At 42.6% G+C, this 11,281-nt stretch overlaps 1 protein-coding gene across 2 annotated transcripts in view; it reads left to right on the top strand.

Annotated features, from left to right (window-relative positions):
* GTF3C1 (general transcription factor IIIC subunit 1) overlaps positions 1-10,375 on the top strand; it is a 45,832-nt gene extending 35,457 nt beyond the window's left edge. Inside the window, exons 28-37 of one of the 2 annotated variants that reach the window (XM_075286006.1) lie at positions 329-391; positions 1,393-1,486; positions 2,048-2,220; positions 2,528-2,812; positions 3,037-3,287; positions 4,722-4,996; positions 5,330-5,660; positions 8,047-8,071; positions 8,714-8,903; positions 10,128-10,375. In XM_075286006.1, coding sequence (XP_075142107.1) covers positions 329-391; positions 1,393-1,486; positions 2,048-2,220; positions 2,528-2,812; positions 3,037-3,287; positions 4,722-4,996; positions 5,330-5,660; positions 8,047-8,071; positions 8,714-8,903; positions 10,128-10,337 — 1,897 coding nt within the window. In that variant the 3' untranslated portion in view covers positions 10,338-10,375. The remainder of the gene's footprint in view (positions 1-328; positions 392-1,392; positions 1,487-2,047; positions 2,221-2,527; positions 2,813-3,036; positions 3,288-4,721; positions 4,997-5,329; positions 5,661-8,046; positions 8,072-8,713; positions 8,904-10,127) is intronic. The other variant, XM_075286007.1, reaches the window with a different exon arrangement.
* Positions 10,376-11,281: the final 906 nt, after the last annotated feature.

Genomic DNA, 11,281 nt, shown 5'->3' on the forward strand with positions numbered 1-11,281 from the left:
GTGCTGGCCTCAGCAGTGATGTGCCACTTCTGTAGGTCAGCGCTGAAGCCTGTGTTTGGCAGCAGTGACTTTCACTTAAATAACAAAAACCAACATCACGAACCAAACTGAGCAGTTTTTTTTTCTGCATCTACGTAGCTTTTATAAGAGTGGCAACCTGAACCATTTTACAATGAAAAGATCTGCACATGCCTAATATGTTTTAGTGTTTTAATTTTCTATCATTTTCACAATTTCTACTTTTTGTCACTAATTCTAAATATTATTTACATAGAGGAATTGCAGTATGTAGTTATAATACATCCATGTCATGTTCCTTATTTGGCAGGTTTCGTGTTTTGGCTGTAGGTGATGAATTCAACCAGGAAAAAGCATTAGAAATCCTCAACAGGTATTGTGTCCTGGATGATCAGTCATACCTTTCTCATGGCAAGATCTGCTTAGTTTGTGACAGTTTCCCCTGACTTCTTTTCCGTTTTGCTCCTCAATCAGATGCCCAGTAGGTTTATTAGGGTTGCTGTGCTACTGTATAGCACAATGGCAGATCCCACTATCAGTGCCCCATGTTCTCTGAAACTAGGGTGACCCTTATTCTGTGTGCCCAGAAACTAGCCTGGTCCTCCATCAGTGCCCCGAAAGCAAACAGTCTGCCGAAAGTGGAAGACGAACTGTAGCCTAGTGGCATCAGTTACAACGATTAGGCCTGTGGCGTGTACCTGCTGTTCAGTGTTTCAGTACCTTGTGTACCTGCTGTTCACTGTTTCGGTACTTCAAGTATCTGCTATTCAGTATATTAGTACAATATTGCAATACAATACAATTGCAATACAATAAAATTAAATGCAATATTTCAATACAGTATTTCAATACAATACTGCTGTTCAGTATTTCAGTACTTTGTGTACCTGCTGTTCAGTATGTCAGTACTTTGTGTACCTGCTGTTCAGTATGTGTCAGTATTTTGTGTACCTGCTGTTCAGTATGTCAGTACTTTGTGTAATTGCTATTCAGTATTTCAGTACTTTGTGTACCTGCTGTTCAGTATGTCAGTCCTTTGTGTACCTGCTGTTCAGTATGTCAGTACTTTGTGTACCTGCTGTTCGGTATGTCAGTACTTTGTGCACCTGCTGTTCGGTATGTCAGTACTTTGTGTACCTGCTGTTCAGTATGTCAGTACTTTGTGTACCTGCTGTTCAGTATGTCAGTACTTTGTGCACCTGCTGTTCGGTATTTCAGTATTTTACGTACCTGCTGTTCGGTATTTCAGTACTTTGTGTACCTGCTGTTCGGTATTTCAGTATTTTACGTACCTGCTGTTCGGTATTTCAGTACTTTGTGTACCTGCTGTTCAGTATCTGAAGTCTCTCTAAGCTTTTTCCTCTGTCCGTACAGTGTGGATGACATCCAGGTATTAGTGTTACAGAACCTTATTTTAAGTACGCTGGCACTTTCAGATATGCAAATGAAGTCCTGGCGATCTCTTCAGGTAAGCATATATCTTCTAGACTTTTTTATTCCTAAATTTTCAACATCTTCCCCAGTTCCTCATTCCTACGAAAGGATGGAAACCCCAGACATGTAAGGGTATGTTCACATTACCATCAAGAGTCCTCTGTTTTCATTTGTCAGAGGATCAGAACAACGGACATTAATGGATATAAAAGACTTTCTGTTTGCATTTGTCTTTATTCTCTGTAGTGTTAAGATAAAAACTAGAGGTCCTTTTCGCATCTTTCATTTACATGGAAAATCTATGGAAGGGACCTCCTGTTTTTATTGTCACATTGATTCTGTTGACATATCAGAACGGAAGTTCACTGGTAGTGTGAATTTAGCCTAACGGGATTTCCTAACTCTTATGCCGCACAGTTTAGTTGGACCTGACTTCAGCTGTCAGTTTTTACTGTTTTGTAGGCCCCATAATGCTGTGACATCCATAATCCGTACTAATAATCTATAGTAAATCTGCCCACTTGTCTTTGTCTTGTAATAATTTATTCAGGAATTGATCATTTGATGTCATCGGGTTATTTTTATTCCTTTACAGACATTTCGCATGTACAGACAGTATCGCGATGACGTTCTGCAAAAGGCCTTCCTGGAATTTCAGAAGAAGAGATTGGTAAACCGTCGTCGTGGAAATCATTTATTAGGACCAAAGAAAAACCGCGCTTTACCTTTTGTGCCAATGTCCTTCCAGCTATCACAGGGTTACTACAGGTAAGGATAGGTTCACATCTGTGTGCCACAGATACCTCATAAAATCCTGCATGGAGGACTTATATCTCCGCTGGTTTTATACTAAAACTGGATAGACACCTGGCGTACCCCATTACAATCTATGTGGTACGCAGGTGTTTGCGGATAACTGTTTTTTTAGTGGACGGGCTCTCCGTCGTTGGGATCCCCATGCGGACCTGAACGATGGAGAGCTGAACACTAGTGTGAACCCATGGTAAGATATCCAGTCATCTCCTGCTCACTCAGTATGTTTTATGACTAATTGAAGGATTTTCTATTCCAATAGGCTTTTCACTTGGCGCTTTCCATCTACAATTTGTACAGAATCTTATCAGTTTTTGGAAAAGTTGAGGTCTTATGGAAATGTGGATCAAGGAGACACGTTCTCTTTTGGTGACCAGAACAGTGAATCTCCATCTGATATGCTGGTATTTCCTTTTGATGGACCCGGGGGTCAGTGCGTGACCATTCTGTCTCTCTTGGTTCTGGGATTAATATCTGTGAATGTGAAAATCCCAGACCAGATTGTAGTGGTGGACAGCACACTGGTGGAGAATGAAGTCATGAAAAGGTATCTGATCTCTTCTACAGTGTATAATAATACAGGATTATACAAACTCCTTGAGCATGTCTGTTTTATTCTTGGTCAGACATTCCAGATTACTATTTAGGTTTATAGATAATACAAGTTACATATTGGCACAGTATCTAAGTTATTATATGCAGGATATTTTAGTAACAATGTGTTTCTTGTCACTTTTTTCCTCATATACTTTTCTAATCATTTTGGTGCAGTCTTGGAAAAGATGGACTAGATGATGAGGATTTTGATGATGAAGATGATGATGGTTTGGGAAGTAAACGTAAGATAGAAGTGAAGGCACGTCAGGCATCTCATACTAACTATCTGTTGATGAGAGGTTATTGCGCCCCTGGAATAGTCAGTTTAAGGAATCTGAATCCAAATGACAATGTGGTCGTTAACTCTTGTCAAGTACGGCTGAAACTGAGAGATACTCCTTTAAGCGGAAGGCTAATGGGCTCAGGTAAGTGAACTACTTATTCATGTGCTGTACATTTGATTTAATTTAGACGGTGGCAAATGGGATGATTCAGTGGTCAGGTTTCCCTGGCGCTCAGGAGGACGGGGGATCGAAAGTTCCCCTAAAGCTTCCTTGTAAATGGAGCTCCAGTGAACTTGCATGAAATCCACTCTTTTAACTTCTATGGGGCTACCAGGACGGTAAACTCTAGCAGATCCCTCATTCCATGCTTCTGTAACACACTGAATTTCTCCATGGTGGGACTAGTAAAGGATTATCTTATCTTATTCCCATAGATGTGAATGGAGCATCGGTCAGAAAAGTAACGGAGCTGCATACCTCTTAACCGTCCGAATTCCACGGGACATTCATGGATTCGGTGTCCTGTCCCGGTCGGCGGGAGGTATATCCCGGTTTCAACTCAACGGCGTCTGGAGGATGCTGATGAGTTAAATAAATAGGCGATTAAAGCAGGAGCTGTCACAGCTCAGCTCCTGCTTTAACGCTGCGCTCCGGCATGTGTAGGCGTTATGTAATGACGTTACGTCGTGCCTACAACTTTGGGAGCGAGTAAGACTGCGAGGGAGTGTTGGAAGGTGAATATAAAGGGGGTTTTTTGTGTTGCACATTGAGGGTAACATAATGTAGGGGGCACGTGACACTGGGGCAGATGAAGGGGGGGGGAACGGCACGAAACTGAGGGCAGAGATGGGGGACATGACACTGGGGCAGAGATGGAGGGGGGCATGAAACTGGGGACAGAGATGGAGGGGGGGGACATGAAACTGGGGGCAGAGATGGAGGGGGGACATGAAAATGAGGGCAGATGAAGGGGTCATATGAAACTGGGGGAGAGATGGAGGGGGGACATATAATTTACAGGTGACTGTAGGAGGATTATACTGTGTGGGGGAACAGGAAAAATGATTGAGAATGGACAGAGTCAACATAAAAGTGGGTGGAGCTAAATTTGCCACAGAGCGCTGCACATTTTGTCCCTCTTTCTGCTCTTCAAAAGTTGGGAGGTATGGAACTGAGAATATAAGGAAAGTGGCTCCATAGACAAATTACAGAGATCAGGTGGAAGCGGACACTCCGGTTGCTTTTCTTTCTGAAGATCAAAGATGGGTGATATGAAACCAGGGCCTTCAGAGAATCATACAGTGTTGCTAGAAAAGTCCTAAAAGAACCCAAAAATACCACTGCATCCATGACAGCACTGGAAACATATTATTTACCGTGAAACATGACTTGTGAAGTTTAAGACCCAAAGACAAATGTCCTAGTAAACTATATGTTATCTTTATTATTAAAATCGGTTGTCTTTTCTATATGAGCACCTTCTGTTACAGACGTCTTATGGTGAAGCAGATGCTAGAAAACCGAGATATTGGGATCACATGTAAAGGGCAGTTCTTTCTGATACTTTTATTCTAGGTTCCTTCAGTGATTTTATCGCAGACATGCCTTCCCTTCCTCCTCTTTTCACTGAACTCGTGAACATCAAAGATCAGAACATGGAGACATTCATAAGTCAGTGTACAAAGAGCCACGGCTACACCCCAGAAGATGTGGACTGTATCCAGGAAATCTTTTCTGCTATCGAGGCTGGTTCATATTTGGGAATGAAAGTGTCAGATATTGGAGAAAGATTTATCAAATATGAAGATGTAGAAAATGGAAGGACAAAATCTTTACAGGAATACATGCAGGTGAGTCATAGGCATGTGATCAAAGCAAAGGTAAGATGGTCACCATCCGAAAATGTGTGCTGGTCACATGATATAGCTGGCCAACTATTCAGATCTGCCATTCAGAAGTCTTAGAAAGCTGGGTGATCACCAATGTGGAAGCTACAATCATGTCTCATTGGTTATTACCCTGACATTTCAGGAACATTTTATACTGAAGAATTGTTCTAGCTTTTAATATCTTGACAGACAATTTGGTGCAAATGTTCATTAGATTAAAGAAGAAAAAAAAAAAACAATTTCCAGGACTTACCATAGGTTTACACATGTGTTCAATGTTGTGTGTTCTCTTAGGATCTTGTCACATACAGACAAGTGCTACAAGTTGGAGGAGCCTGCCCTAGGCTGGTAGCCACCAGTCACGCTGACCCCTGGGTTCTCCATTCATACACTCTGAAAGAACAAGACAAAGCACTTCTAGGTAAAGACAGTGATTGCTCCGAGCTGGGACAACAATCCTCTGAAGACCAAGGTGATGGCGATACAAGTACGAATGAACCCCCAAGAAAGAAAGCACTTGTAGAGACTGTGGACTCTGAGAACTCAAATGATGCAGAAAAGACTGAGGTTCCTGTAGGGCCAAAAGCGTCTGACAGTGACACCATCACACCAAAACTAGATACAGGTGAGAACAGAATTCTAGCAATACCATTCACATGTGTGACCGCGCCCCGCTGTATCTCATATGACACTGGAGTACAAGCATATTTAATAAGACCATTGGATTGCGACTGTCATTGCCATTAAGATGTGTATCTTGGAGGGTAAAAATCACAAAATACGGAAAATTATAGCAGAACAAGATCAGGGGAAAATAACGCTCCTTACAGAGTGGGCACCTTTACACTGGGGGATTATGGGAAATATATGCAGGATGTATCTGTTCCTTTTGGAATAGAAACACTAGTTTGGCAATAATCCCCACATCATGTTATTAGGCTTATTGAAAAAAGTCATGCATGATGCTAAGGGGGTTGTCCTAAGAGACAGCGAACAGAGGTGCTGTTTTCCTAATTACATCCTGGAAAACAGATTGCATATAATTAGCAGAATAAGAGGCAGATTACAGGTAGGGACATTTATTTTTCATATACAACAAAGTACGGTAGAGAGAAGGGGTTCCTGACAAAATTCTCATCCAAAAGTGGGTCCGGCCTTCAGAAAGTTTGGGAACCACTGCTGTAGAGTGTATGTAACTCCTATACATAGATTGCTGTCCTGTCATTTCTGACACAGATTCTACTGCTTATAATCCCTGGTTCTGTCTGTGCTCTCACCTGGACTCATAGATTTTAGCTGCAACATGCTTTCACAACCAATGATAGTGCTGTATAGGGGCCTTTAATATACCATTTGTGGCCACAAACCAATGAAGCAGTGCAGAGATTATCATTTCTTATTACTGATATGCAGATCATCTGGCAAAAGCATCAGAGATGGGGATTTGCTGTGAGACAGAGGCTGAAAGTGTCATTCACAGGTACAGGAGCATCACTGGGCGTCCAGAGAAGAGCCAAAGCACTTGTAGCCGTCCGTAGGCAAATATGCCAAATGTGGCCTGTGCCCAGTGAGCGTGAGGCCGATTTGCATCTCCATAAAAAGATGATGATGATGATTATTATTATTGTTTATTTATATAGCACCATTAATTCCATGGTGCTTTTACATTTGGGGGTTACCGTATTTTACGGACTATAAGGCGCACTGGACTATAAGCCGCATTGCCCATGAGAGCCTTATAGTCCGTCTCGGTTCATATATAAGGCGCACCGGACTATAAGCCGCAGTCCGGTGCGCATTATATCTTATTGAAAGCGGCGGCAGGCAGACTTTGCCAGCGGCCGCTTAACCCCCCGCGTGCCAGCCGCTTCTATTGGAAGCGCTCGGCAGGCGAGGAGGGGCTCTATCAGCAAAATCATGCTGATAGAGCCCAACCGTAAACGTTAGGTTAAACTACCCCCCCCCCCCCCCCCCCTGTTTTAAAATAAAAACCTAAAACAGAATGTGAAACTTACCGAGCGGTGTAGGGTGGGCGGGCATTCAGGCCTCCTCTTCCTCCGATGTTCCGTCCTCCTCCGGCGCTCGCAAGCTGATAATGGCCAGGGCACATGCGCAGTAGAAGCATTATGATATTGCGCATGCGCCCCGGCCATTATCAGCGAGCGCCGGAGGAGAAGGACGGAACATCGGAGGCAGAGGAGGCCTGAATGCCCGCCCGCCCTGCACCGCTGGGTAAGTTTCACGTTCTGTTTCAGGCCGGCGTGACAGCAGGGCTGCCGGACACTTCCTATTCATTTCTATGGGAGCCGATATGCGAGCGCTCCCCATAGAAATGAATGGACTGCTTTTTTCCATTCATTTCTATAGGGAGCGCTCGCATGCCGGCTCCCATAGAAATGAATGGGAAGTGTCTGTCCATTCATTTCTATGGGGAGCGCTCGCATGCCTGCTCCCATAGAAATGAATAGGAAGTGTCCGGCAGCCCTGCTGTAACGCCGGCGTGTACGGCTGTGATACACGCCGGCGTTCGGTAGTGTGAATGCACCCTTACGGTGCCTTTTATGTATGTATGGAAGCGGCACGCAGTCTTTGCTGCCGCTTCCATCCATATATAAGCCGATTTCTGAGGAAATCGTAGGTGTTTATGTGCGGCTTATAGTCCGGAAAATACGGTACATACAATACACAGAATATACAGGTAGATATAATACTAACAATGACCGACTGGCACAGCGGGGTAGAGGACACTGCCCGCGAGGGCTTACAATCTATGATCTCTGCATTGCTTCATTGGCTGGTGGCCATAAAGGTATATGCTGCTCTTATTAAGGCCCACAATAGGAACCTTTGGACCTGACAAGAATCCCTTTAATAAAGCTAGTTATTATTATCTTGATCTGACGTAACAGATTTTTCTGTTGTTTAGAAATGTTAATATGAAGGTTCTTAGGTATAGTCTGCATGAGCTAATACATTAGCAGTTTTAATATTCTACTTTGATTTCTTTACAGGAGATTCTATGGGGATACTTGAGAGGTAAGTGATATATTTACAGCTGAACTGGACTGTAAATTGGCTTTGCATGGTGCAATACAATAAATTGGTTGAGTATTGCAGCATCATTTACAATGACGCCTAGGTCCAGTAGTGATCAGTAGGGTAACCCTTGGTTGCAGACTGATATGTATGTGTAATCCCCCTAAATAGGTTAGATGGTACTATAAACTACCCAGAGGTCATCTGAAAATATAAAGTTCAGCAATATGGGAGATGGACTGAATTTTTGTATGCAAACAGGACTATAAACACAGCAGAATATAATATAATAGAATAATAATAAATTGGCCACGACAGATGTTATAGAAGACGCGTGCTGCTCTAATATACACCTATTTCATTGACGACGTCCACCCTTTATGATCCCAACAGCATGTAACCTAAATTTTTATACTACTTGTGGATGGGGTGAGGTCTCTGATCCTGCCATGTCCATTTATAGGATACAAAGAAACTGAAGGATAAGTAAGAAAATGTAACCCTATAAGGACAGCTAGGAAAGGCCTACAGACTGATCAGTAAATTGTATCCCTGTCCTATCACATCAAGGAGACATTGCGATTTTATTTGGAAAAGCATGTCCTAGTGAAACTTTAAAGTGAATTTTCCTTTTTGTTTTAGGGATTCAGATTGTTGTTTCCTTGGAAGGCCATGGAGGATTGTGGATGGCAGCCTAAATAAACCAGTGTGCAAAGGAATGCTGGAGGCTGTTCTGTACCAAGTAATGACCAAGCCAGGGATTACACAGCATACCCTAATACAACATTACAACGATGTGCTGCAGCCTGTCGTCATACTGGAGTTATTGCAGGTAATGATGATAAAACATACCTCTCCTGACTGGAAATTTCACATAATGTTAGATCATTGGCATCAGACTGCCAGAATGTGTGAGGATTGCTCTGTACTATTATCGATTGAGGCCTGAGCACCCAGACTTGGGTTGATTATAAAAATTATAACCTCTCCTGTAGATAGGCCATTTATTTTATGTACTTTAAAATGGGATGTTCACCATTTCTGCATCATTTGATAGCTTTTGTTCCACTGATTATGGCACAGTTGGATTTTTTTCTCTAGCCCTCACTGTTCCTGAGCAATCAATGCCGTTAGTTTTGGTGATATTTAGGCTCTGTACTGTCAGGTAGGAGCAGTCGAGGGGTGTGAATCTGAGCTCTGACACTGGAGCTTTGTATCACACCTTTCCCTGCCTGACATGGCGCACCTTACAGTACAGAGCCTAACATATCAGAGACCAAAACGAACAGCATTGATTGCTCAAATGGTAAGAGCTAGAGGGAAAAAAATCCAACTGTGCCCGAATTAGTGCAGGAAGCGCCTATTAAAAGTTGCTAGGAACTAGAGTAGGTAGAATATCTTCTTTAAAGGGGCTGTATCAATGGATTTTCACATGGAGATCTATGATAGACACAGGGAGCTGAAGCCCCTGCTGTGCATAGATCACTACTTAGAAGACGACGAAGGACCTTGTAATGACGTCATCACAGGGACAAGCCAATCACAGAGCAGTAGTGACATCATCACGGGTCCTTTTCCAGAATCAGGGAAGAGACAGTTGGAGCTGGTGAATCGAAAGCAGGAGGGAGGGATTTACATAGAAGAACCACAGAGGTGGACGTGAACAGAGGAGTGCATGGGAATGCCCACAGTGCACGGACGGCTTATTTACATATACATTTAAAAGGCATATTAAAACGGGGTGGGGGGTCTTTTAACAAACTATTAGCAGGACTTCAATAGCCTTTTTTAAAGACTATTCAGGCATATGTTTATCTAAAATAGCGAAAATCAAGTGTTAGAGCCCCTTTAAGGCCCACTTAGACCTATTCATGCTTGTGGCTTACAAATACTGACAGTATAAAATTATGTAAAGTCGCATAGCTTAGCCGATGGCTTTCACATCTTCTGATTTTATAACTTTGTTAATTGAGCGTGTTTGTTTGTATTCTGTTATGTACAGGTAATTATTATTATGACAAGCGCACCTTTTTTAGTTCTCTTGTGTTTTCATTAGGTTCTTGAACAAATGGGCTGCATAAAAAAGTGCTTCATTGAAAAACCCACCAAAGTGTCTCTTTTCTCAAAATCTGGAATCCCTCAACTGTTCAAAAAAAGCAAACTATCAGAGGACGTAACAATATTTTATGAGCCCAGCATCGACTGCACGCTGAGACTGGGTGGCATCTTCCCTTCTGAAGTCAACTGGAATAAATGGGTTCTGTAAAGTTATCTGTTACTTGTATTTATTGTAGAAGTCATATGTTTTATAATGAATAAAGTTTATAATTTATAAGTGCCTGTAATTATCTCACATATGTTTACATATATGATAAGTGGATCTATAGGTGCTAAGCATTCTTAGGACCCATTCAGATGGTGGAAAAAGAAGAGGAATTTAAAGGGGCTCTATCAGTGGGAAAAGTCCTTTTTAACTAAACATATACTTTCATAGCCTTTAGAAAACGCATGACCACACATACCTTTTGAAAGCCTTTAGAAAGGCTATTCCACACATACCTTTGTATATTAATCGCCTCAGTAGTTTTTGAATGAGCCCGTTTTTATTAATATGTTAATTAGCCAGAAACGAGCACCAGAAGTCTCAGCGAGCAATGTGTGCTGTGTGTGAGAGCAGGGATATGAGTCATCAGCAGCAGAGAAAGAGGGTGCTCACTGAGACTTCTGGTGCTTGCTGGAGGCTAATTAGCATATGAATAAAAACTGTTTCATTCAAAAACTACTGAGGCAATTGACATACAAAAGGTAGGTGTGGAATAGCCTTTCTAAAGGCTATGCAAGTATGTGTTTAGCTAAAAATGACTTCCCAATGATAGAGCCCCTTTAAGGCAAACATCCTCCTCAAATTCCTATGCGTGCTACCATTTGAGCCAGGAAGACTCTTGGACACGGACTGGACGATTTGATGGAGAGTCTCGCGGACATTAGGGGCAAGTCCTGCCCCAGGCCTCCAGAGGCAGATGGGAGGCCTCTGGTAGAGGGCGTGGATCTACTGGCCCCGGATCCCAGTCACAGAGGCACATGAAATTTTGCCCGAGAGGCCTGGACGTGGACTCCCTTAGGAGGATCCAAGGAAGAGATCAATTTTTTTGACGGGGTCTCACTCTCTGTGACCGGAGTCCCTCTTGGGGGTCGTCTCTCCCATTTCCT

Source organism: Leptodactylus fuscus, chromosome 8 (assembly GCF_031893055.1).
Source record: "Leptodactylus fuscus isolate aLepFus1 chromosome 8, aLepFus1.hap2, whole genome shotgun sequence".
Classification (NCBI taxonomy): domain Eukaryota; kingdom Metazoa; phylum Chordata; class Amphibia; order Anura; family Leptodactylidae; genus Leptodactylus; species Leptodactylus fuscus.